Source organism: Lissotriton helveticus, chromosome 2_1, assembly GCF_964261635.1.
Source record: "Lissotriton helveticus chromosome 2_1, aLisHel1.1, whole genome shotgun sequence".
Lineage (NCBI taxonomy): Eukaryota > Metazoa > Chordata > Amphibia > Caudata > Salamandridae > Lissotriton > Lissotriton helveticus.
In genome coordinates, this window is record NC_136059.1 from 1,224,058,282 (window position 1) to 1,224,086,046 (window position 27,765).

At 48.1% G+C, this 27,765-nt stretch overlaps 1 protein-coding gene across 2 annotated transcripts in view; it reads left to right on the forward strand.

The window, feature by feature from the left end:
* Positions 1–27,765, forward strand: part of LOC144818567 (E3 ISG15--protein ligase HERC5-like) — a 400,809-nt gene that overhangs the window by 126,833 nt on the left and 246,211 nt on the right. For both annotated transcript variants that reach the window (XM_078676098.1, XM_078676099.1), the window contains exon 9: positions 1,558–1,661. In XM_078676098.1, the coding sequence (XP_078532224.1) occupies positions 1,558–1,661 (104 nt within the window). The remainder of the gene's footprint in view (positions 1–1,557; positions 1,662–27,765) is intronic.

A 27,765-nucleotide genomic window follows, 5' to 3' on the forward strand; every position in this document is an offset into this window, starting at 1 on the left:
TCGTTTATATAATAAACTTCACCCATGTTGCCATGCCAATGTCCCAGTCTGGCTGCCATTATTGATTCTATCCTGACAAAGCTGTCGCAGAGCGAACAATAATAAACAACATCATTTTGTGCAGTGATCTTTAGTTTCGTACATAATGTTCAGGGCTCTGATAATATGCCTACAGAGATGTGTAAATGTAAGCAAAGGTATTTCATGGATTATTATCCATACAAGCATACATGCAGCGTGAACATGTAAAATGTTGGTGTTCCTGTCCGGGTCTAATGTGACCACATAAGCGTATGTCCGTATGTTTTGTACTTTTTTCAACTAGGACCTAAAGAAGCTACCTGATTATTGTGATGGTATGTTTGAATAAATACATGCTATGGTTGTTCTTCCTTCCAAACTTAGGCCGTGAGTTAAAGTTTGGTGAATGGGTTACTCTATCACAAAAGTGATGGATATACCGTACACCTTATTACAAGTTCTCTAGGAGATATTGCACTTGTAATAAGGTGGATTGGATAGATGTGTTGTTTGTGAGGAGTAACCCATCTACCAAACTCTAAAACAGACCTTCAGTATCCTCTGTGGTCAGTCTACTAGATTCCCACTCCATCAGAGTTGTTCCTCTCTTGATCTTTGGGTTAAAGAAAGATGAGGGTCTCTGTATACGGCTTCTGGAAAGTTCGCTCAGGCCTAACAAAATCCCACCACTTAAGACTGGACCAAATAGACCAGCCAAAAGTAAGGGCTTGAAGTCAGGAGGTGGAGAGACTTCTGCAGGAGTCCCATGGTTGACTAATGCTGGCACTTGGTGTCAATGTACCACGCTTGCCTAGCCTTGGAAGTTATATAGTTCAGGCATGAATGGAAGAGTGGAAAAGACTGCAGTTCTTAGTCTAGATGATAATTTCTTTAGCGATCATGCCACAGCTTACTTTAAAAGCCTTCTGTGGCTGGCACAGTGCAGCCCACACCCAGGCTAAGATTGCACTTGTTACTGGTCTCCCTTGCAAGAGGACTTCCATCTTGGCCTAACATACCCCAAGTTAGGCTTTGAACATTCTTTTAGCGTCCCAAAGGCAGGCTTCTGGACTATCAGGAGACAGGGCCTGGTAGGGCAGTCACAGATGTCGCACTCAGTGCCTCACATCCATGTTGCATTATTTCCTGCACATCCTCTTGTCCTTCCAGGCAGCTGCAACGTGAGCCACTCTTCTAAGTAACCTGAAGAACTGTAACATTTCGTTAAAGGAGTTGTCCAGGCAAAAATGTCCCCTACAGCTGAACCTCACATCAGTATGCTGATATGTTCTTAAGACAGCAGACCATGTGGTGATATATAAGTGCGATCATTTATTACATTGATGGATACATTGAATGGTCTATACACCTCTTTGGTAAGGTTAACCTGTGCGTGTGGGTCCTCCCTGATCCAGGGGAAGTCAATGATTAGTAACCTAAAATATCAACATGGCTGTCTATGCTCTGCCTACTGTTTGCATGTTGAAATGCTTAACACACTTGGTAAATAAATGTTTCTTTTTTTTATCCGGACAGTTTGGTGACTTGGGCATGAACAGGCGAATAGCCAAAATTGAACCTGGCATGGCAGAGCGATGGCTTGCAGATGGAAACTCAGATCACTGGCAAAAAACAAAACAGTAGGTTTTACCGGTTATTGCTCTTGAATTGTAATGCATGCTTCTTTTAAGGTACACATTTTAACACAGCAAGAGAGAACTCAGTATTCTGAGAAAGGTTTAATTCTAGAGAAAGAGCATTCAGAGGCCCTCGGTCCACCGCCTACACTTGATTTTTCCCACTAATAGAAGTGTGCCATATTTGGAGAACCCAGATTACAATTCAGATTTTGTTGGAAAGGTGCACCATCATTTTGACCCTGCACCAGAGTCAAATTTGACTCGCCAAAGCTGCCAGTGCAATAATATGCACAATTGCAGCACAGGCATAACAACCTTAAATCCCACCTTCCACATATGCCCCCCCACCCATCCCCTTTTTAATGCACCATCAATATTTTTCCTCACCCGCTTTATGTCCCCCATATTTTTGGAGGTACGCAGGTAGAGCTGACTCTCTGAATGGCTGAATACCATGCTTCCATGACCACAACTAAATATTCAGTCACTTCTGAAAACAAGATTTTAAGACACCAGCTTGTCTTTCTGTAGATCCACTACATGTGAAACGTTTCCTGCTGTCTGGAAAAACGTGACACAATCTGGTAAAAAGTTAATTATCAATGCATGTGTGGTAATGATGCAAGCGTGGTATTGACAGTGAAGGAAAGGCATGCGTGGTAGTTGCTCACGTTTTTCCATCATACAACCTTCCTTTTTGGCCTCCAGGGTATGTCATACTTCTAAGTATTTAAAGAACTCAGAGTTGTGGAACCCAAACTCAGTCTTGGGTAGTTGAAAGGACACTATGTGGCCGGTTTCCCATAGGTCACCAAGTGTGGAGTCCCAATCTGTTCCCATTCACAGAATCCCATCAGCTGAATCACTTACTTTACTCATATTATCTCCCAAAGTGGAGTTTGAGCAGTAGACCTCTCCAGCCATTTCTTATGGGACATGGCAGTCCACCAACATAACAGTGGTATCTTAAAGATCTGGGTATAGAGACAGGATGGCGGTCCCCATAGAGGAAGCCATGCACCCTCCTTGGTTCAAAGATGGACAGGTCCAGGTGCCGGGAAGAGTTGTGGCGCTCTCTGAATAGCCAGTACCCTAACGAGACCATCTACGCTGCCCAGTAATATAAGCAGTGGTCCAATGCACGAAGGCCACCTTAATTAAGAGGCGCTGTGCATTTGGAGTATCCTACTCTAGTAGATTTGCAAGCTCAGAAATACATTGCAAATGTGAATTGGAGCTCCACAAAGAGGGTAGGGTAAGACTGTATGGGTGGCTTTTGAACACACAGAGGAAAGAAGGAAGTATTTGCTTTTTGCACAGCGCTGCCTGGCCAACAAGATTGAGGGGGAGATGCGCACCCTCTTCAAAAGAGGGCCTATGTTCAGGTCCCAGACGGACTGCCAATCATGGGTGAAGGTGATGCCCATGTATCAGAACGGTCCATGAGTAATCTATAGTCTGGTGTCTGGCATGGGTTTCGTGATTGAGCCTGTTAAATTATTATAGTGTGGTTGGGCCCAGTTGACTTGTAGTCCTTATGAATCTCTGTGTATTTCAAGCATTTGGATCAGCCAGGGCAGAGTTGTCTGCAAGAATTGAATATACAATGGCATATTGTCCGCGTACAATGCTACCCTATCTTCATTGTCAGCCACTCAGCTAAAACCCTGCAGATGCTCATCCATGCCTCCAGGGGCTCCATTACTAGAGTGAAGACAAGGGGCAATAGGGGGCAGCCATGTCTCATACTACGTTGAATGGGTAACAGGACTGAAATTGACCTATGTACTCGAAACCTTGCACACGGGGAGTGCTGTAGGACCTCAATTAGTTTCAGAAACCTTGGGCTGAAATTGGGGGGCGCTAGAGTGTGCGCAACGGTATGGCCACACGTACGTTTGGGGCCGAATGGACGAGTAATGTTGAAACGGGAGCTGAATCAAATTTCACCCTAGCACTGGATGGGAAACCGCTGGACCTACGAAGCGGGGGGGAGCGCTGGGAAAACCCGAGGTCGGAAAAGCGGAAGTGTGGCCCTAAGCAAACAGGGAGAAAGGTGGAAGGTGTTGCCGCGTACGGACCAGGGAACAGTTGAATGCCGGGACTGTGCATGTAGGCACTGGGGTGTTCGTAGGGTCTCCAGGAGCGATACCCCTCACGTTTCGGGATTGAGGACAGTGCCGGAGTATAAGGAGCCCGCAGTGCGGAGGTGAGGAGACGGAAAGCGCGGCCGCTGAGGTCATCGGATAAGTGGTACGAGTGCTGCGGCGTACGAGGTGCCAAAGGGGGACAGGCGTACATTACACAGGTGCGGGGGACAACATAATCGCGACGCTGGAAATCTTGCGACCGTAACAAGCTCCAACCTTAAAAATCAAGCGACGGAGCCGGAGTGGCGAGACTGCAGAGCGCCATTTTGAGAAGCGTGGTTGCGGAAGGAGTGCAAGGGGATCCCGCCAACGGGCATAGATTCGCATACAGTGTAGTATCAGTTGCAGCGCTGAATGGTGTGAATTGGAACTGTAAGACGTAGCGGGAACCCGCGGATATTGGGCACAAGCACTGAGGCCATAGAACACTGTTGGGAGAGCGGGAGGCGGAGAACAGAGGCCCTGCATCAGGACGAGGAACCTCAACATACGGCCGTAAATTAGGTGGAACGCTGCAAACTCCATTCTGCAGACTTCATGGATATAGTGGGGCGGCGAGTAGGACCGGGGGAGAGTGAAAAAGGCTACGCTATTGCCCTGACTCGCCCCTCCCCCCCCTTCCTCACATGCAAAGGATCAAGAAGTCGGGCTGGCTGGAGAGGGAGGCCACTGCACTATAATAGAGGATAGATAACTGCGAGGCACAGCAACAGCGGCGAGAACTGCTCAGGTAGGAAGGACACACAAGCAATTTGCAATTACTGCTGCCTTCTTTAGGCCTCCCGCATGGAATAATGTAATCCTGAGGGACTCTTGCAACTGTGGTGCTCTAGGACATTGGTGATAGCGCAATTTCGTGCCTGCACTACCTGTCAGGAACTGGAAGCGCCGCGCGAAGTGCAGTGAGTAGGCACAGGGAGCTGAAAGCGGCTTAAGGTGACTCTGCGATAGGCGAAGAAACATATAGAGGAGAGTGCATATTGACCCCATCGCATAGAAGCAAGTCACTCGGCAGAACAATGGGGAAGCCAAATACTAGGCAGCCGAAACTTACTTTCGAAGCCACGAAGAATGTGTCCAAACAGAAGAATAGTGAGGCGGAAGCTGTAGAGGAGGAAAGGGGTGCTGCGTCGCAGAATGCAGATGTGGCCAATATACTGCAAGAAATGAGGCAGGGGGTTGCAACGGTGGTGGATAAAGTGGATCGCATGTCATCAAGAATAGACGCTATAGCACACAAGCTGGATGCACATGAGGTACGCATCAAAGAAACTGAGAGGCGGATATCTGGCAATGATGACATTACGGCTGGACACACGACTCAACTTGCACGTATGTATAAAATCCTGAGGACCATAGCGGCCAAGAATGAAGACTTGGAAGCGCGCAGCCGACGCAATAACATACGGGTGGTAGGTATTCCGGAGACTACCAACACCGGCAAAATGGAGGACTATGTAGAGAAGCTGTTGATATCCGCTGTGGGGACAGAAGCGTTCTCCCTGTAATTCATTGTTGAACGAGCGCATAGATCCCTCGGGCCGAGGCCTATACCCAGTGCTGCACCCAGGCCCATTATTGCAAGGTTGTTGAATCATCGTGATAGGGATGTGGCCCTGCGGGCGGCTAGGAACAAGCAGTCGATGACCTACGAAGGTAATACTTTTTCAATATATCCAGACTTCGCACCCATAGTGCAAGAAGAACGCAGGAAGTTTATTGAAGTCAAGAAAAAGTTACAAGAAGCGCAGATTGATTATGCTTTGCTCTACCCAGTGAAATTACGTGTCACGCACCAAGGTAAACAAAGATTCTTCACCAATCCTAGCCAAGTGGAAGACTATCTCCGTACGGTGAAACGAATGACCCGAGAAAGAGGAAGCCGTAACAGTTCCCAAAGATCCTCTTCTGCTAGAGAGGAAGAAAATCCACAATAACTGTATAGTCGATGCAGAATGAACGTTATTTTGGACTTGGCAAGTATAAAACGAATAAAGTAACTTGGCATAGATAAGTCTTCACAAAAGGCACCAGTTGTTAGAAGTTATGGAGTTCCGGACCGCCCTACCCCAAGGTAGAGGGCCCGACCTGTTTCACCATGGAGGGCCTTAAGGGGAGGGGAGTGACTGCCTAGCCCTCTAGAGATGGCCCCCAGAGGGCGTACCCACATACTGAACGGCAGCCTACGAGTTGCTATGGACCTAGAGACTACATGGGAGTTGGATAGTGAGGCTATGCTGGGACACCGAAGTGCCGAAGTTACCTAGCCCAGGGCTGCAGCTAAATAGGTCTGAAAAGACGTCGGGAATCTCGTTGCCGGACCAGGAGCCTGGAAGAAGGAAGTTGCTGGCAGGCGACCAGTGAAGGAAAGTTCGATGGATCCAAGCCTGGATCAAGGAAGAAGGAAACCTGAAAGCAGAGGGGACCAAGTTCTTGAATCACTAGCCAGTGATTAAGTGGGCACCAGGATGGCACCGGGGGAAGTCACCGCAGTCAGGTGAGTGGGCGCTGCTGGGCTCTGCAGTCTCTCGGACCAGGAGGCGTTGTCGGCGACCAGGATGGAGGTGCGAGCTGTCCCACGAAGGTTCTTGCTGTCGACGTTGCTGGACCCAGGATTGGGCAACAAGTCTTGGCAAATGCAAGGCCCACGCGGTGGACCTAAAATGGCGTCTCAGCCGGACCAGGAGGGTCCAGGGTACTTCTCCGATGGAGGGAAGCAAGGGCCAGTCTGGAGCAACCAGACCAGCAGCAGTGTTGTCGTCGGGCGTCGTTCGGAAGGCCACAAGCCAGCGGGCTAGTAGCCAAACAACGCGGTGAGCAGCAAAAAGCAGAAGGGCCCCACGCCGATCGTGGAGATGCTGGGGGGCTGCTCTTCGGTGCTGGAGCTGCTCAGGGTGGGGGCTTCTCGGACCCCAAAGCACTCACCAGGAAATTACTCGGTGGGCTTGCTGTGCAGAAGTCGTGCAGTCTTGGCGATGGCCGGTCCCTCGAGGTCTCGTCGCACCCACGGTTCTCAGCTGTGCTGTAGAGGTGGGTAGAGGTCAGAGGTGCCAGGAAAGCCGGGTCTCGTCGAGCTGGGCAGTCGGATTCCGGAGGAAGGACGTGCAGCAGACCGCAGTGTTCTTAGATGGTGCCTGCGGATGCAGGGTGACTACTCCTTAGCCACAAGGGAGAATCTTGAGGAAGAAATCGTGAAGTCCTTTCGTGGAAAGTGGTATCTTGATTCCAAAGATGATCTGATTTGGAAGGGGGCCAGTCCCTACCTTTATCTGGGAAAAGGGGGCTGGCACGCGACTAAGTCCTGCCCTAGGGGTGGGACCAGGAGTGGGGTGGTTACACCCACTTCCTTGGCGGGCTTTTCCCCAGCACAGGGTCTGGAGTGTCCCTGGAACTGGTTTAAGCCAGCCTATGCACAGTGAGCACCGGGGTGCCACGTGCAGTCACCTTCTTCTGTAGCCCTGCCTACCTACAATACACAAAACCCTGTCTGGGACGGTGCTGGCACCGCCCCTGGCAGGAAACCCTTTGTCCTTATCTCCTGCTCTGGGAGGACTCCCAGCAGCAGGAGGGCAGACTTGTGTCTCGGTGGCAGCATCCATTTTGTGGAGCCGAGGCTCTGTTCGACTTTAACCGGGTTTAGGGGTTACATGCATGTCGTGTCCCTCTAGAAGGGTGGAATGCTAACCCCGTCGCCAGAATTGGCGAGGGGCTAGTATTCCAATTCGTATGACACCTTACTCGACATGTTTTGATAAAGCGATACCAGAGTTGGCACTTAACCGCGAGGATTATAATGCACTTAAGAGTATATGGTATGCGATATCATGGAAACGGCTAAGGGATGGATCCCGAAAGCCGCAGACAGGCTCAGCTCATGCCAGAGCACCATCTCACACGATTCCAAGCACTCTGCCTTCAGGATTGTTAAGGCCTGCCATAGGAGTGACTGATAGGAGATCTGTGTGTCCATTTTAGGGTTAGATATAGGTATACTGTATCTAAAGCAAAGGGTGATTACACCACCTTGCCCCAGCTGTCAAGCAGCCAGTTGTGTCAGATTTGGATGGCCAGCCAGGGGTGGCATAATACATGCTGCAGCCCCTGGTAGGCCCTGGGTACACCTATGCCCTGGGTACCTAAGGTACACTGTACAGGGACTGATAAGGTGGCTCAGTATCCAATTTAGATATGTACCTAAGGTACATGGAATCCATTTTACAGAGAGAGCAGTGGGCCTGAGGTCCTGAACAGCAGGGCCTCAGGTCAACTAAGTCAGAAAACCAGCAAAACACCAGGCAAAAAGTTGGGGGCAACCATAGTCAGGGATCTACTTTCCTACATAACCCCCCCCCCCCCAAACGAAAGGAGATAAGGCTATCCTTGTCCAGGTAAGCCTATATTGCCTAAGTGGCCATTTAAGGAAGTACCAGCACTGGCATGGTTACCCCCTATGTCATGGTCCACTAAGCAATCCCTCACCCTAAGGGTGTCTGAGGGTCTCCACCATAGGGAATCTCTACCTGTGGTGTGTTTTGCCAAAGAAAAAGGCTGGTGCTGAAATGGAGTACTGAAGTGAGGCTCCACTAACTTTGGGCTCAGCTTCCTCCAATCATCATCCACCATAGAGGCCTTTCTTTCCAAGACTGAGTTGTTTTGGGCTCTCAGGGTCAACCTCTGGCTACCTACAGCTGGAGGTTGGGTCCCTCTGTTTGGCTTACTGGAGGGACAGGTCAGGTCTGGGGCCCTCAGGTCCCAAGTTTGGCTGTGCCCAACAGTGTCCATCTGTGGGAGGTCCCTAACTAATTTTAAGGGGGATCCCTCAGGAGTGTGTCTTATTTTCACTTGGCTAGGTCTACTAGCTTCAGTGCCCTTAATCTGCTGATTGGGGAATTCTTTTTGACAGGGGGCCCTTTGGGGTCCAACACTGGCCTCCCTGACCTCTACAGCCCTGGGCTGACTGAGGCAGGGTAGAGAGGGGCAGGTTACCTGCTCCAGACTGGGTCCCACCTTGGAAGGGTCCACTGACATCAGGGGTTCTGCCAGGCTAGGCCTGACTACCTCTGTGGCAGTTTCTTCACAAGGGGTCAGATCAGTTCCCTGAGGAGGCTGATCCTTTCCTAAAGTCTGGTGGGAGGGAGATTTCTCTTCCTCCTCAATACTCTCTGTCTGAGTGGAGTGATCCATAGTTTCAGGCTTCACAACACTGTCATCTGTCTGAGTTTGAGCTGTGGCCATCACAACTCTCCCAACCTTTTCAGGAGGGGGCTCAGTTTGGGTGTGGGCTGTGACCATCACAGCCTTGACAACCTGTTCTGGGAAGGAAGTTGTCTGAGATTGGGTTGTGACTGGCACAACCCTCCTGACCTGTTCAGGGAGGATATCTTGGACTGGGGCTGTGGCTACCACTGCCCCACTACCCTTACCATGGATGTTCACCATTCTAGAATGGGTTTCTTGCTCTACTTCAGCCCAGGCTGAGAGCTCTAAATCATTCCCCAGTAGGCAATCTACAGGCAAGTTTGGTGACACTGCCACCCTCTTGTGGCCAGTGACACCTCCCCAGCTGAGATTGACCACTGCCATGGGATGATCTCTCTGTACTCCATCAATATTGGTCACCTGGTATGTGGCACCAGGTAAAAGTTGCCTTGAGGGGACTAGACTCTCAGTCACCATGGTGATGCTAGCCCCTGTATCTCTATAGGCCTCAACTTTTATACCATTGATGAGGGGCTCCTGTCTGTACTTGCCCAAAGTGTTGGGACAAGTTGTGAAGTTGGCAAACCCCATGCCAGTCTCACAGACAAGAGTATCTAAGTCAGGGGGCCTGGTTAGGCCAGGGTCCCCAGGAACTCCCAAAGTTAATGCACCCAAATTCTTGGGGGCACACCCACCACCTGGGGGATTACTACTAGTAGTAACAGGAGGTTTGGGAATGTTACTTGGGGGTATGTTTTCCTTATTGTTATTCTTTGGGCAACTGCTGTCAGTTTTTAAATGACCCACCTGTTTACAGGGATAACAATAAGGTTTCTTCTGGTTATTGGAAGGATTCTGGGACCCACCCCCTCAGAGGATTTTTGGGGCCCTGATGTGGTTTGATCTGGAGATTTATTCCCACCCTTCCCTTGAGGCTTGGTTGATTCCTTTTTCTGGTCACCACCTTGGTTCTTGGGCCTAACCCTGGTTCTGACCCATTTGTCTGCCCTCTTACCCAATTCTTGTGGAGAGGTCAGATCAGAGTCTACCAGGTGCTGGTGTAATAACTGGTTCTGACAATTATTTAAGACTTGCTCTCTCATAATTAGATTATACAATCCTTTGAAATCAGTAACCTTACTACCCAGTAGCCAGCCTTCCAAAGCCTTAGTGGCACAATCAACAAAGTCAGACCAGTCCTGAGACTGAGTTTTCTGGGTGTCTCTGAACAGCAACCTGTACTGCTCAGTGGTTAAGCCAAACCCATCAACCAGTGCATTTTTCAGGACCTGGTAATCATTAGCATCCTCCACCCTTGTAGTGAGGAGCTTATCTCTACCTTTACCATCAAAGGAGAGCCACAGTATAGCTGCCCACTGACTCTGGGGAATGCACTGCACCGTGCAGGCCCTCTCCAAAGCAGCCATCCATTTCTGGATGTCATCCCCTTGTTTAAAGGGGGGCACTATCTTAGTCAGGTGTTTAGTATCTAAACCCTTCTCTTTTTCTCTTGGGATATTGCTGCCACCAGTGGGAGCTAACCCACTCATCTGCTGCTCTCTAGCAAATGCAAGCTTTTCTTTGGCCAGGGCAAGTTCTTCCCTTTCAATCCTCAGTCTAGCTTGTCTCATCCTTGCTTCATGCTCTCTTCTCTGAGGGGAAGTCAATCTCCTCTGGGGAGAGTTCCTTCTCCCCTGAGAAGAGGCATTAGAGTGCAGAGATCTAAGGGAGTCCCTAAAAGGAGATCTATCTCTCCTAACTCCAAGGTTAGGCCTCATTAGGGTCAGTACCGGGGGTCCCCCAGATCCTTCCCCAAGTAGGTCTAAGTTGGCCCTAGTTAGCCTTCTGACTACCTCAAGACCTTTGTCTACCTCATCCCCAGAGAGTTCCTCTTGATCCTCCTCCTCGACTGCATTAGCAATGTTGGGGAGATCTGGATCCTCAGAGGTTCCCTCTAAGGCTGGCATGTTCTCATGTAACTGAGAAAGCTTTCTGGCATCATATGTCTCTAAGAGACCTATCAGAAAGGGAATGGTGGGGTTAGACCCCTGCTTCAGTTTCCTGGAGGTACAGACTTGTCTCATCTCCTGGAAACTGAGAGCTGCATATCTTGAAGTGACCTGTGGAGGGTCAACACTGACCAGGGGAGTCTCAGTAGATTCTCCCTGGGTAGACATGCTTTTCTAGTGAGGTGTAAGTGGTGCACTTACCTACACTATATGTTTGCCTACTGATCCCTTGCTAGAGTTGTAGTTTAGGGTGTGCTAGGCCCTAGGAGCTACAACAGCTGGTTCAGTAGAACTCAGAGTATTCTAAGCTAAGTTATATGTACCTTTAGTACTTATGTGATCTTTCACAAGATATTCTTAGGGCATGTGTGGTAAAACAACAGCAAGCTCAAATCCCAACCGCTGCTCACCAATGTGAGAAGTTGGCCTGATATGCAGTGCTCACTATTCTAGTGATCACTATGTATCAGTCCAAACAACCCTTATTGATGATTGGTTGTAAGTCAACCTTATAGACCAGCTATCCTAGTAGCATGGATACGAGCAGTCTAAGGCTAAGACTCTAGAGGGCGTGTTAAGCCAGCTGTTTTACCATCACATTACCCCTTGAACACCCAGTGAAAGGACACCACACAAGTGTTATGAAAATAAACAGTGTATTTATTAGAATCACAACAACCCTGTACTCTTTATGAGGACAGGGTGCTAAGCACACAACAAAACTCTTATAAAAAATACTTAAGTTAGCACGTTATACACAAATGCCCGAGGGGCACGAAAAACCATATACTCGAAAAGTGGAATGCGAATTACTAGCAGGTAAGTAACGATTCTCAGAGGCTTTGGGATCGCTAGGACTTGACTACTGAACCTTTAGATTACTAGCAGGAGACCTAGGGAACTCGGGTGCAGAGTGTGCACTCTCACGCGGGATGCGGGACAAAGTCTATGGAAGCTAGAATTCACAAAGTTAGTGTTCACGGGCGAACCCGACCTGGTAGGGAGAAAACGACAGTGGATCCTAACCCTTGGATAGTGAGGCTATGCTGGGACACCGAAGTGCCGAAGTTACCTAGCCCAGGGGCTGCAGCTGCATATGTCTGAAAAGACGTCGGGAATCTCGTTGCCGGACCAGGAGCCTGGAAGAAGGAAGTTGCTGGCAGGCGACCAGTGAAGGAAAGTTCGATGGATCCAAGCCTGGATCAAGGAAGAAGGAAACCTGAAAGCAGAGGGGACCAAGTTCTTGAATCACTAGCCAGTGATTAAGTGGGCACCAGGATGGCACCGGGCGAAGTCACCGCAGTCAGGTGAGTGGGCGCTGCTGGGCTCTGCAGTCTCTCGGACCAGGAGGCGTTGTCGGCGACCAGGATGGAGGTGCGAGCTGTCCCACGAAGGTTCTTGCTGTCGACGTCGCTGGACCCAGGATTGGGCAACAAGTCTTGGCAAATGCAAGGCCCACGCGGTGGACCTAAAATGGCGTCTCAGCCGGACCAGGAGGGTCCAGGGTACTTCTCCGATGGAGGGAAGCAAGGGCCAGTCTGGAGCAACCAGACCAGCAGCAGTGTTGTCGTCGGGCGTCGTTCGGAAGGCCACAAGCCAGCGGGCTAGTAGCCAAACAACGCGGTGAGCAGCAAAAAGCAGAAGGGCCCCACGCCGATCGTGGAGATGCTGGGGGGCTGCTCTTCGGTGCTGGAGCTGCTCAGGGTGGGGGCTTCTCGGACCCCAAAGCACTCACCAGGAAATTACTCGGTGGGCTTGCTGTGCAGAAGTCGTGCAGTCTTGGCGATGGCCGGTCCCTCGAGGTCTCGTCGCACCCACGGTTCTCAGCTGTGCTGTAGAGGTGGGTAGAGGTCAGAGGTGCCAGGGAAGCCGGGTCTCGTTGAGCTGGGCAGTCGGATTCCGGAGGAAGGACGTGCAGCAGACCGCAGTGTTCTTAGATGGTGCCTGCGGATGCAGGGTGACTACTCCTTAGCCACAAGGGAGAATCTTGAGGAAGAAATCGTGAAGTCCTTTTGTGGAAAGTGGTATCTTGATTCCAAAGATGATCTGATTTGGAAGGGGGCCAGTCCCTACCTTTATCTGGGAAAAGGGGGCTGGCACGCGACTAAGTCCTGCCCTAGGGGTGGGACCAGGAGGGGGGTGGTTACACCCACTTCCTTGGCGGGCTTTTCCCCAGCACAGGGTCTGGAGTGTCCCTGGAACTGGTTTAAGCCAGCCTATGCACAGTGAGCACCGGGGTGCCACGTGCAGTCACCTTCTTCTGTAGCCCTGCCTACCTACAATACACAAAACCCTGTCTGGGACGGTGCTGGCACCGCCCCTGGCAGGAAACCCTTTGTCCTTATCTCCTGCTCTGGGAGGACTCCCAGCAGCAGGAGGGCAGACTTGTGTCTCGGTGGCAGCATCCATTTTGTGGAGCTGAGGCTCTGTTCGACTTTAACCGGGTTTAGGGGTTACATGCATGTCGTGTCCCTCTAGAAGGGTGGAATGCTAACCCCGTCGCCAGAATTGGCGAGGGGCTAGTATTCCAATTCGTATGACACCTTACTCGACATGTTTTGATAAAGCGATACCAGAGTTGGCACTTAACCGCGAGGATTATAATGCACTTAAGAGTATATGGTATGCGATATCATGGAAACGGCTAAGGGATGGATCCCGAAAGCCGCAGACAGGCTCAGCTCATGCCAGAGCACCATCTCACACGATTCCAAGCACTCTGCCTTCAGGATTGTTAAGGCCTGCCATAGGAGTGACTGATAGGAGATCTGTGTGTCCATTTTAGGGTTAGATATAGGTATACTGTATCTAAAGCAAAGGGTGATTACACCACCTTGCCCCAGCTGTCAAGCAGCCAGTTGTGTCAGATTTGGATGGCCAGCCAGGGGTGGCATAATACATGCTGCAGCCCCTGGTAGGCCCTGGGTACACCTATGCCCTGGGTACCTAAGGTACACTGTACAGGGACTGATAAGGTGGCTCAGTATCCAATTTAGATATGTACCTAAGGTACATGGAATCCATTTTACAGAGAGAGCAGTGGGCCTGAGGTCCTGAACAGCAGGGCCTCAGGTCAACTAAGTCAGAAAACCAGCAAAACACCAGGCAAAAAGTTGGGGGCAACCATAGTCAGGGATCTACCTTCCTACACCACCCCTTGTTGTAAATAATTTTGTCCACCCTAAGCGTGGAAGGGTATACTCAGATGTGAGTCCCTTGCTCATTGCACCATCAGGATTCAAGCAAGCCGGGCCGAAGACGGCTGAAATGCCAGAAACCGGTCCCCGGAAGCTTGTTTCCTTCCCAGTGTAAGAATTGGCTTTTGTAGTCTGGTCTGCCCTGTTCCCATGATGCACTGGGCCAGGGACAGACTAATTTGCATACAGCCAGGTTCTGAAACTGGGATGGTGCAATGAGCTAAAAACGGTGTTGGATCTAGCCCTGATCTCTTGACTGGGTGAGAGTACTCTGCTTAATTCAGAGACTCTGTCCATCACCACCCCTTGTTGTAAATAATTTTGTCCACCCTAAGCGTGAAAGGGTATACTCAGATGTGAGTCCCTTGCTCATTGCACCATCAGGATTCAAGCAAGCCGGGCCGAAGACGGCTGAAATGCCAGAAACCGGTCCCCGGAAGCTTGTTTCCTTCCCAGTGTAAGAATTGGCTTTTGTAGTCTGGTCTGCCCTGTTCCCATGATGCACTGGGCCAGGGACAGGCTAATTTGCATACAGCCAGGTTCTGAAACTGGGATGGTGCAATGAGCTTAAAAACGATGTTGGATCTAGCCCTGATCTCTTGACTGGGTGAGAGTACTCTGCTTAATTCAGAGACTCTGTCCATCACCACCCCTTGTTGTAAATAATTTTGTCCGCCCTAAGCGTGGAAGGGTATACTCAGATGTGAGTCCCTTGCTCATTGCACCATCAGGATTCAAGCAAGCCGGGCCGAAGACGGCTGAAATGCCAGAAACCGGTCCCCGGAAGCTTGTTTCCTTCCCAGTGTAAGAATTGGCTTTTGTAGTCTGGTCTGCCCTGTTCCCATGATGCACTGGGCCAGGGACAGACTAATTTGCATACAGCCAGGTTCTGAAACTGGGATGGTGCAATGAGCTAAAAAACGGTGTTGGATCTAGCCCTGATCTCTTGACTGGGTGAGAGTACTCTGCTTAATTCAGAGACTCTGTCCATCACCACCCCTTGTTGTAAATAATTTTGTCCACCCTAAGCGTGGAAGGGTATACTCAGATGTGAGTCCCTTGCTCATTGCACCATCAGGATTCAAGCAAGCCGGGCCGAAGACGGCTGAAATGCCAGAAACCGGTCCCCGGAAGCTTGTTTCCTTCCCAGTGTAAGAATTGGCTTTTGTAGTCTGGTCTGCCCTGTTCCCATGATGCACTGGGCCAGGGACAGACTAATTTGCATACAGCCAGGTTCTGAAACTGGGATGGTGCAATGAGCTAAAAAACGTTGTTGGATCTAGCCCTGATCTCTTGACTGGGTGAGAGTACTCTGCTTAATTCAGAGACTCTGTCCATCACCACCCCTTGTTGTAAATAATTTTGTCCACCCTAAGCGTGGAAGGGTATACTCAGATGTGAGTCCCTTGCTCATTGCACCATCAGGATTCAAGCAAGCCGGGCCGAAGACGGCTGAAATGCCAGAAACCGGTCCCCGGAAGCTTGTTTCCTTCCCAGTGTAAGAATTGGCTTTTGTAGTCTGGTCTGCCCTGTTCCCATGATGCACTGGGCCAGGGACAGACTAATTTGCATACAGCCAGGTTCTGAAACTGGGATGGTGCAATGAGCTAAAAAACTGTGTTGGATCTAGCCCTGATCTCTTGACTGGGTGAGAGTACTCTGCTTAATTCAGAGACTCTGTCCATCACCACCCCTTGTTGTAAATAATTTTGTCCACCCTAAGCGTGGAAGGGTATACTCAGATGTGAGTCCCTTGCTCATTGCACCATCAGGATTCAAGCAAGCCGGGCCGAAGACGGCTGAAATGCCAGAAACCGGTCCCCGGAAGCTTGTTTCCTTCCCAGTGTAAGAATTGGCTTTTGTAGTCTGGTCTGCCCTGTTCCCATGATGCACTGGGCCAGGGACAGACTAATTTGCATACAGCCAGGTTCTGAAACTGGGATGGTGCAATGAGCTAAAAAACGGTGTTGGATTTAGCCCTGATCTCTTGACTGGGTGAGAGTACTCTGCTTAATTCAGAGACTCTGTCCATCACCACCCCTTGTTGTAAATAGATATGAATTCAGCAGCCCACATGCCTCGAACTGAATATGCTACTTACCAGTATGCATCTGTTCTTGGCATGTAGGGCTGCTGACATTCATATCGCCCACCCTCCTCCCCGGCGCCTGTAGCAGCTGCAGAATTCAACCTTACTCTTAGCATGGTCATCGCTCATACTGTTACACTCCATCTTCGCCACAATGGCTAAAAACAATCTGAGGATGGAGTCGATGCCCATGCGCACTGTAGTCCAGGGGAGGAGCCACCTATCTCGTGATACTTCGAAGACTCTTCCAGGACAACAATGTGCAATCATCCGGACCCAACACTAGGCGGCGATCTATGCTATAGATATGAATGTCAGCAGCCCTACATGCCAAGAACAGATGCATACTGGTAAGTAGCATATTCATTCTTTCCCCTCATGGCAGCGGTTGAACGTTTTGAGATGGATTACCCCTTGGAATGGTGTGCAGATCAACTCAAATACCTAGGGGTCAAAGTTACGAGAGATAGGGGGGAAATTCTGAGGGCGAATTATGGTACTACTATGACCATACTGAGTGATAACGTGAAGATGGGTGGCGTTGCCCTTGTTCATGGCAGGCCGTGTGTCCTTGATTATAATGGTGATACTCCCACAGCTTTTGTATCTATTCTTGAATATCCCATACTACCCAGGATCGCATTTTTTTAAAACACTTAAGTCAGAGTTAATACGACTGGTTTGGGGAGGTAAACAGCCTAGATTGCAATGGGAAGTTATGACTAGACCTTATTCACAGGGAAGGTTCGGTATTCCTGACTTGGAACTATATTTCATAGCGGCGCAAGCCCACTTTGCATGGTATTGGGTTAAGCAACCCCGCTATATGCCACAAGTGGCGGCAGAACATTGGTTGGCACATCCCATTCCCATAGAAGGGGCACTACATAGCGCGGTAGGGGAAGGAGAGAGACAGCATAATGCACTTCATAGCACGATGATAGCATGGCGGAGGATTGCCGGTATGCTGGACGTACCATTGTTGTACTCACCGCTACTGCCCCTCACATATCACCCAGACATACCCCTGCTACAAGAAGAAGTATATAAGAGCTTTAAGAGGAAGAATAATATAACCACTTGGGGCGACATGTATCATGAGAGTAAGTTTCGTACCCTTGATCATATGTGTACGATGGATCCACGGACAACGCTAGATGTTTTTTTGTATATAAGATTGAGACAGAGTATAAAAACACTAACCCTGAACTTCCCGGAGGAACCGGAGGTATTGACCCCGCTACAACTCATACTGGGAAGGACCAAGCCCATAAGACTAGTATCTCTGATATATAAAACAGTACATGCACAGAGAGAACGACCTACCCCGCAGGCACGGTCGAAATGGGGGAAAGAATTGGGGAGGCCTCTGTCAGACGAACAATGGGATACCTGCTGCTTGCAAACTGAGAGAGTATCAGCGAATAGTAGACTCCGGATTATACACTACAAGTTCTTACACAGATTATACTACACACCACCTAAGATGTGCAGATTTAAACTTAGGGAAGACGATAGATGTGACAGATGTTGTGCAGTGGGAGCGGATTTTCTACATTTGGCGTGGGATTGCCCGAGTGTTAGGGAGTACTGGAATCGAGTATTTGGGGCGCTGCAACAAATGATAGACGCACCTTTGGAACCAGACACCTTATTAGCGTTATTAGGGTATGTTAAGCCAGTCAGAGTGGAACATAGGAGATTCATAGCCATGGCACTATTTTTGGCCAAAAGAAGGGTGGCCTGCAGATGGGGGAGGGGGCGGGCGCCTAAATTTAAGACATGGTTGGAAGACCTGATAGCATGTCAGGAAAAGCTCGCCACATATGCAGAGCTACTGCCAGTGACCTCTAGACCTACAGACATTTGGGCCCCACTAACGTGCTATCTGATTAATAACTCGGAAGTTCATTGTTGATGCTGAACGTATGCCACATGTGAGACAGGGGTGGGCACGCTAAATGATACGTTGGAGTAAGTACAGTTTGTTGCAATTTATCTGTAGATATATAAGGAGGTAAGGGAGTCCCGCAGAGGACATATTTCAGATTTATGCATTCGCAAATTGCTAGACACGGAAAGATCCCAAGCGGAAGCAAGCTAAAGGTTAGGATGTCTCAGCTATGCAGAATAATTAAAGGAAGGACTGACCTCTCAAGTTGCGGACATATTGATGTTTATTGTGATGTGGAAATGTCATTTGTATCACACTGGTATAGAGATGTAAGTAAATGTGTTGAAAAGTAGGACCCACAATGTAATGTATCATGATGACATTGTGTAATGTACTTGTTTGTTCCTTGAAAACAATAAACAGAAATTTAAAACCTTGGGCTGAAATTTATGAGTCTCAGGATGTGGAGGAGAAAGGGTCAATAGACCATGTTGGATGCTTTTTCATAGTAGACCAGAAGCAGGGCAGCTGGGGCCTTCAGTTAGTCGAGCTCCAAAAGCGCAACCTGGATCCTGTGTAGGCAGTGATGTGTGCGTCTGCAGGGAATAAAACCATTTTGGTCCTCATTGACCAGCGATGTGATTACTCTGGCCAGTCCAGAAGCCATCATTTTGACCAGGAACCAGGACCATTTAAGCCAAACATCTTCCAGACTCAGGGAGGCCACCCATCTCCTGAGGGCCAGGGTGCTCGCCTATGCGGTGGTCAATGTAGTATCTAGGGACCTATCCATGATCGCATTGAAATACCCTCCCAAAAACAGTATGCCAGGCTAGATTTGGAGCAAGATGTTAAAAGCCCTTGTAGCATACTAATGATCATATATACAGCCCAGAACCCACGGCTGGCCCTCCAGCATGCCCTCCTGGAACACGTAGAAACCCAGTGAGCTATCCAGGATTTCATGATGGCTATTAGGCATGTCCTGTACAGAAGAATGGCTGCCCCTTCAGCCCCTTGATGAAGCTGGCATGGAAAAACTCGTTGAAACCATAGCAGCTGAGAAAATGGCAACTCGTTCCCAGCAAATGAGTTTCCTGGAAAAAAGTGATATTGAATGCCTGCTTTTTTTCACATATTGGAGCACTGCTCCTCTCTTAATCCTTAATCCTGTCTAGGCGACCAATGACATTCCAGGTCAGTACTTGAGTTTCAGATATCGGTTAAAATCTAACTGTAATGGGTTGCTGCCAACGTGAAAACAGTAATAATGTGTGCCTTGTAAACAAGAGAATAAAAGAGAATCACAAAGCAACAACAGTAACTCAACCCAACCTCTCGACTACCCCCAACCTTACCTTCCCAACCGGAAGCATCTGATGACCCCATGTGGAAATGGAACACCCACTATAATAACTTGATAACTTCAAGGGAGTGCATTGTGTAGTCAATGAATGTTGTTATGATCGGTCGCAAAGGAAGCAGTCTCTTCTGGGCTCATCTGGGGCTAGGAGGGCTCCCGACTCCTATCAGTATTGGATGACGTCCGTGCGCAGGAAGCGTCATTGAATGTAGACCACCAACTCAGCCTCCGCCTCTGGGTCTGTGTCTTGGAATTCCTGAATCACCCTAGGGTTGCCTCTGCCGCACCTCCTACGATTCCCCAGTGGCTAGCTGTAATGTTCCTACCTGGGCCTGCTGTGGATGTCTCTCAACCCACTCCATACTCTTCCAGGGTGGTCCAAGAAGAAGGTTTTACCCTGAAAGATCACCTTAAGCTTTGCTGGGTATAGGAGCATGCATTTGAGGTTCATGACTTGGAGCTTCTAGTTGATATGTTCAAAAGATTTCCTCTGGGCCTGAACCTGTCTGGATTATTCCAGAAAAATGTGGACATAGAGGAATCATAAGGAGTTTCCCTCATGGTGCATGGGATAAAGTCCCTGCCCCAATAGTTAGGAAATCTAGCAATTATGACGTGGGGAGGGACCCCAGGGGGTGGCTGATGTGTAAGCGCCCAGTGGGCCCTCTCAGAAAGAGGTAGGCCGTTGGTATCCAGGGAGGAAACAACAAAGCCAAGTCTCCAAGAATTTCTCTGGGTTAATCCATTTGGCTCCCTCTGGAATTACAACAAAGGGCATTCTGTTGTAGTGGGAACAGCCTTCCACGTCCTCAATCCATGCCGCCATCTCGTCCGCAGTGCTCTGCAGTTTGTTAATTGTCTGTTTCAGCTTACTTACTATGTCTTCAAGGGCAGTGATGTGACCTTCCATTTCCATCACTCGGCCAGTCGTGTTACACAGATACTGCTGCAGGAGCGGGACATCCGCACCCACCTGCCTGATCTTTGCTTCTACAGCTAGTCTGGACTCCTGAATATCCTGGAGGAGAACTTTGTTGCTTATGATGGGTCCAATCGCTGGCATCTAAGCTGATGTCACACCATCTGCCTGGAGCTTGGGAGGCCTGCCCTGGGAAACTGGCTTAGTGTATTTATCCAGCTTAGTCTGCCTCAGGAGGGTCTTACCTTGGCCATCTCAGTTCCCCCAACAATTTGGGCCCGTCTGACCTTCTGCACAGAGGTGGCACGAGTAGCCCTGAGTCCAGCCAAGATATCCCTGCGTCGTCCATCAAGGCCTGCTCCCAAGAGGTATGGATGATGCAGCTGGGCTACCCATACTGCCAGAGGGCAGAAGTCTTCTTCATCAAACAAGAGGGTTCCTCAAATGGGTGCAGACTCTGAAGGCATAAGCTGATACTCCTAGTGCAGTGTTGGAGTACCAATGAGAGTGTGTCTCTTCCCAACCCACTTGTCAGCAAAATTGGTGGCGAGGTCACCAAGCCAGTCCTCCGGGCCCCTTAGTTTCTCAGGGTGCAGTCTGCCCCTCCTATCTCTGGGAAAGGGGGTGGGTAGCCACAACCACCGACATGGTGCCATGATGCCAATGTGGCAGAGAAAGTGATGCGTAATCCCGCAGGATCCTGACTCTGCCAGCTGGCCCCCAGCCTTAGGTTGAAGAAGGCAGCTAGGAAGGGCCCCTCCTTCTTGGTTGTGGCGCTGCACCAATGATATTTGGTCCCTGATGAGTCAACACTGACTCTGGCCATTGGCAAGCCTTACGTGGCCCCTCCAAGACGCAATGCACCAATGAAGAGCATGATCAAGGCAGATTGATTGACGCTGGCAGGGTGTTCTAAACAAGATGCAACCACCATTTTGCTCCTCCGGACATAGAGCAAAAGTTTAGTCTATTAAATAAGTTTTTGTACAGCACACATGCTGAACTCAGATATTTGAAGGTGCTCTTACAAGTGATAAAGAAGAAAAAGGGGACTCAGTGAAATAAAATATTTTAGATCAATGTACGGGTCACATCATATAGATTATTCTAATCACTAGACCTGCAGGTCTGGTAACATTTTAATGATTTTCGAGGCCTGGGAGAAACAAGAGACCACCATTAACAAGGCACAAGAGAGGGACAATCTCTGTGAAATAATGATGGAAAACATAATCCACATGTATCTATACTAAGAACGTATGGAGTCTTTGCTGTTCCTATTCACAACCTCAATGCTGTTGTAAGGCAGCAACTTATTAGGATCCTGGAAGTCCTAGTTTAGTAACTGAGAAATGGGTGGGGTATTTCTTAAGCTCAAGACATCTAAACTGCACATGCTCAAAGTGCTTCCTGGCACATTATACAATGAGAGGTGGCTATCTGGAGAAAAAGACTTCCATCAAGTATTGCAAGGCAAAGAGTGTGAGAAGCATCACACACCAAACTTTACCTCCTCTTCTACCTAGGTTCATTGTCTACTCATAGAAATACATCATATTATGGACAGGGTGCAGATGGGGGTGGGATAGTGGCTCATATGAATGAAGTGGCTGGAAGAATAAGAATGCGGTAGTCACTACATGGAGTAACTATGTGAAAATGGATTCTATCCCATATAGCCACCCGGGTGTATTTCTTGCTTTTGAACTACTGTTTTTTTTAACCTCTGCTGTGAGTCTCACTAATTAAGTCTCATACACCGTAAGCTTTGGTAAAATGGACTTTGGATTCTAGCCCAGTGCCCTCCACAACAAGGCCTCCTGCTGCACAGCTGGGGTGAAAGGCTCTAGCCTGGTTGCACAAGAATACCGGTGCACATGTTAGTGAGCTGTGCAAGTATGACTTCTGTGCCACTCCGTAGGTGTGCACAGGTAGCCTGTTGTAGAGGAGACCTTTCATACATTGGTGATAACTTGTGCAGGCCTTATAATGTGAGTGGACGTTCGTACTGTACATCTGTAGCGTTTAATGAAAATGGTGGGTACTTTACAGTGGTCCCACTACAAATCGTAATTAGGGGCCCTGAGTCACTCATATATCACAGATATTCATTGGCATTGTGCTCAACTGTGGCCCCCTGAAGGTTTGGGCCCCCCCCCTGCACCGCCCCTGGTGTTTTATTGTATTGAGCGTATGGGTGAGAGTTGCACCAAAATAATATTTTGCCTAGAGACTAGGATCATGCATCAATTGTATTGTAAACAAATATCCCTAATGCAGATTTTACATTACTTTTGTCATGTCTACACTTCTGGCAGTTCAAGTATTTTATTACTCTCTGAGCCAGCTCCTTGATTAGACTCTTGCTTTTGATCATCTTCCTGGGCCTAATTAATTGTTCTGCTGGCCAGCTGGGAAATCAAAGCCTTTCCCACACTAAAGGGCCGGTGGCTAGTGTCTAGACCTGTTCCTGCAGAGAAAATGATGGGGTCAGAATCTGCCTTTTCAAAGTATACCAGGACTGGGAAGGCTCACCCCAAGGAGAATAAATGAGGGCAGCCAGACCCCTGGGGCCAATCACAGGAGGGATTCTCCTTTGAGGTTCTGGAGGGAAGGGAACAGACAGCTGTGGCAGTTAGGAGGGTGGTTTTCCTTTCTTAGGAAGGCATTGTAATAGACCAGTTGAAGTCACCATGTTGGAAAGTCCCAAAATACAGCACAGAAAGGTTGTGATGGTGTAGAGTGATGATATAAAACAATGTTTAAAAAAAAGTAAAAATGTAGTGTGAGGCACACTCCCGTGATCAAATATCTTGATCAACCTGAACTCAGTAAAGTATTCCAATTATTGCGTGCTGTGCAGGACTAGGGAACTGCCCATCTCCTTAAATCATAATTAACTTCAAACATCCAGGGACAGTTAGGCCTGATGTCACCTGTATGCACAGCGGTTGTATTTAACATACACCATTTGAATTGTTTGACGTTCCAGTATAAACTCAATGAACCAAATTATTTTGTTTTCACATGTATTCTTCTATTGTTCTAGTTGTAGCATCAGCAACAAAAATCATCACATTTCAACAAGCACATTCCAGTAAAAATTTTTTTTTTTAACAATTTCAGATCATAAATATGCTACATCAACATTATTATTCAAATGTGTTCATTGCTCATCATTCAGCTGTCAGTCCATACGGTGTCTTGTGTTACTATATTCATTTCGGGACCCAAATGTCTATTCTTCAGGGGCCACTAAAAAAAGCAAAAATTAATGGTAAACAAACACTTAGTATTACCAAGCATATATATCCAAAAGGAACTACTACTATTACACCTCTACCGCAGAAGCATCATGCCTCCTGTGCCATGCAAAGATCCAACGTTTCGTGTGACACCATTCCACCTAGTCAACAACTCCAGTGCGCCCACAGCACCAAAAACCCATACATCACCCCTCATGAAATAATCTTTTTATTCACAGTCTCATAGGGGCATGCATAATGTAAATACCCACTACTAACGCTGAAACAATAAGTTGTTCAAATGCGCTCCTTATATTGCAACACATCATTAAGTCTCCAGTCTGCGTATGTATGCTAGCACGTGAGTTTAAAAGTGTCATCCTATATTTAAGAGGTTCCAACACAACTGCTTCAAAACTATGTCTGCCAGAGCGTGAACGGGTTTGACCCACGGTGTGGTTATAGTAACAATCTAACATATAAGAAACGAAAACTCAGTTTAAACATGACGCACCAACTGCCAATGCCCGCCGGTGCGTGCCCGAAGTCCTAGGTAATTTACCTTGGGGTTACGAATGTCCTCAGTGATGTAATATGTGAGGTCATGAGCAGTGCACTGTGGGGCCGTGAGTTATAGTTATCTCACTAACTATAACGACTGAATTTCTCTAGTTTTGTACGAGTGACACCTGAGCCTAACCATAGCGTCTCTGTAATCAGTGGTTTTTTCAATGTATTTCCAAGTGGGCACTCTGGGAAATAGCAGGATTTGGCCCTGGTGGATGACAGTGTCCAGGGCCATCTGTGGCTCGAGGAGGTGGGCTGGGCGGCCCCACTCCTTTCTTAGATTTTGCCCCGGGGAGGTGGTGGTTCCTGGGCCTGTGGGGGTCTGCGCGGCCCCAGCATTCAATTTGAGAAAAGCCCCAGGGAGGTGGTGGTCCCCAGGGCTTGGGGGCGGGTTCTGGTGGCTCCCCATTTATAAATACATAAGCCCCGGGGAGGTGGTGGTCCCCGGGTCTGCGGGGGAGGCCATAGGGCCTGCTGTATAGGCCTCCCCCGCATTCTTTGGTGGACCCCGGGGCATAATAAGCCCCAGGAACGGGGCTTTGGCGCCCCCTTCTACATATGAAAAATTATCCCTGAACCTGAACCACCCAGGGGCCAATAATTAACAAAGCGCAGAAGATCCTGCTTTGTTTTTTTTTTCAATCCTGGCAAATTGTTTTAAAAAAATGCTTTTTTCGGCTTGGGGTTTCTTGTGGGACCCCCGAGGGGCCTAGGGGGTCAGGGTATTTCTACCCTGCCCCCTTTTCCTTTTTTTAAATATTATTTCTGGGACTTGGTTCATGTCGAGTACAAAGATGGCTGCTAACACTTCTTTGTTTGAAGTGTTAGCAGTTAATCAGAACTCAGCACGCGATCAGAAGGGGTGACGGATCCTCTGCAGCCCTAGATATAAAACGGGAAATGTCTTTTAAATAACTCAGCAACTACTGACTGGATATACACTAAATTAAAAAAGGGAACTTTCTGGACAAACCTCTACCTTTCTGCCCAATTTGGTGTAATTCCATTCTGCAGTTCGGGCTATAGCCATGTCTAAAGTTCTTATGGAAATTAACATGGGAAAAACGCGTATTTGGATCCTCCATTTTTCTCAGTCCCAGCCTGACGGATCACCTCAAAACTTTCAAAACAGCAGCTTAAGTGAGCGTCAAACTAGTTTTGAAAATTTCACGAGCATTCATCAAACAATGCCAAAGATATGGGCAAATGAAAAAATACTCTTCCAATGGAAACTGCATCCTAACTATAACTACCTATTGGCGACCACCAGTGGGTTATATAAGGCAGCATGAAGCTGCCGAAACGCGTAGATGTCGTTACTATGAAGTAAAATCGAGTGGAAAATACCCCATGGAGTGCTGGATGATTACTGCAAAAGTGGTGGTTTTATTAGGATATATATATATACTTTGCCAACCCGTGACATTAAATCCGCTGTTAGAGGCACCATGTTTGCTATATTTTGCACAAATTCAGCATACTTTGCACATCTATAGGCAAATTTGCTCATTTTATACAAATATGTATATTGCTGTATATTTATTTATTTATTTGCGTGATGTTGCACATAGCTCCTATGGTTTGCACTCTATTGCTGCTGCTATCAATTTAATAATTATTTTTAAACTCTGCACCTGAGCACACCCAATCACTATATCTATAATCCAGTTAGTCTGTCGCGCACAAGGAGATCAGCATGTAAAAAAGTCCTTCCAAAATGTAGTTCAATTTCCCCCAGTTGTCAATCAGGGGAAGTGATCAGGTCACACTCTTCAATCAGATCTGTCTGTTTTTTATTGTCCAATCAAATAACTGTTGATACTGCAGCAGCCGACGCACAAATGGGACTGTTACATTAGGTTATTTTTTACCTCATATATTTTTAGTGGATTAATATTAAATATATTTTTTAACATAAAAAAGTAATAAAATTCTTCGTTTTTTAACATTTTCTAACTGTAGCAAATTTAAATAGTGAACATTGTTCGTTTTTTATGGGGGTTCATTCTGTTTAATAATGGATTTGAAGTTCAAATGGTAACTAATGTGTGTACACACTGTGGAACAATGGTAGTACATTGTCTAAAATAAGTGTACACATATTTTGTTGCAGCCTTGAAAAAGCCCTGTGGGCGAAACGCGACTCGGCTGCTGCTGTATCAACAGTTATTTGATTGGACAATAAAAAACATACAGATCTGATTGAAGAGTGTGACCTGATCACTTCCCCTGATTGACAACTGGGGGAAATTGGACTACATTTTTGGAAGGACTTTTTTACATGCTGATCTCCTTGTGCGCGACAGACTAACTGGATTATAGATATAGTGATTGGGTGTGCTCAGGTGCAGAGTTTAAATTTACTTACCAGGATTTCATGAATCTATGGGCGAAGTAACACTTTGGTGGGTAGGTGTTGGACACCGTAGTTAGCACCCCGTACTGAACATATGTGAAATTAAGGAATGGTTTATTATTCATGTAAGTAAGTAGATGTGCGGATTGATCTGGGCAAACCCACATGGAATCGGTTTGCATTTATCAGCATATTGATTCAATAGTACATTTTATGGAACTACTACTTGTCTAAACGGTAGGCTGTTTTCTATGTCCATAGGCCTTGTGGTCAGATGATCTGCACTAGCACTTTAAATGGTGTGGCTCGCCAACGTAACGTTATGTGATCAAGGGCTCATCGGGCCCGAAACGCTTCCTGGCGGTCATGGGATTGCACATAAAATAAAGATTGCAAATTACCTGTTTGGGTCCGTTTTCGTTTTTCCTCAAAGTTGGATGAAGAAGCGAAGTTCTGTAAACGTGATACACCGTTCCTGCTTCCTTGGTGTACAATGGACCCCTCCTACTCTCAGGGCCGAGCGGCAGGAAGCCAGCTTCTGCTAACCCGTAAGCATCTGCAGTTCCTGTACCGGAGCAGCCGCAGCAGCCCCCGGCTATCCACACCCGCGCTGATCCGGCATCTACGGGCGAGAGACTCTCACGACCGTGATTGAGTCTAGTCCCAAGTAAGTGCGGGATTACGCGATCGAAAACATAAGCCGGTGTAGGGGTAAGGAGTGCGACGCGAGTATTGCCATTGGGTATATTGTCTCGCACGGCACTTTGCTTGACTTATTTGAAAGAACGCACGCATGACCAAGGCCGCCGACGTTGTTAAAAGTGTGAGGAAGCGGCAGCCGAAATGTTTGATGACCTGCCAGTAACAGAGGCGCAACTTAAAAGCATTCCAACACAGGTGAAAGCGGGGGTCTGCAAAATGAAAGACATCTTTAAACAATTGGAGAAGGCAATGCGGACAGAACAGGCCAAGTGGTGGGAGCATAGATCACTCTCTCGCTACTTGGAAGTGGGTCGTATCCCACGTGGACTGCGGATCATGCTGGCCCCCAGCTACGAAAACCCGGACCCAAATATGTTGTCTGAATGGGCTGAATGCAATTTAGACTCTTCCTGC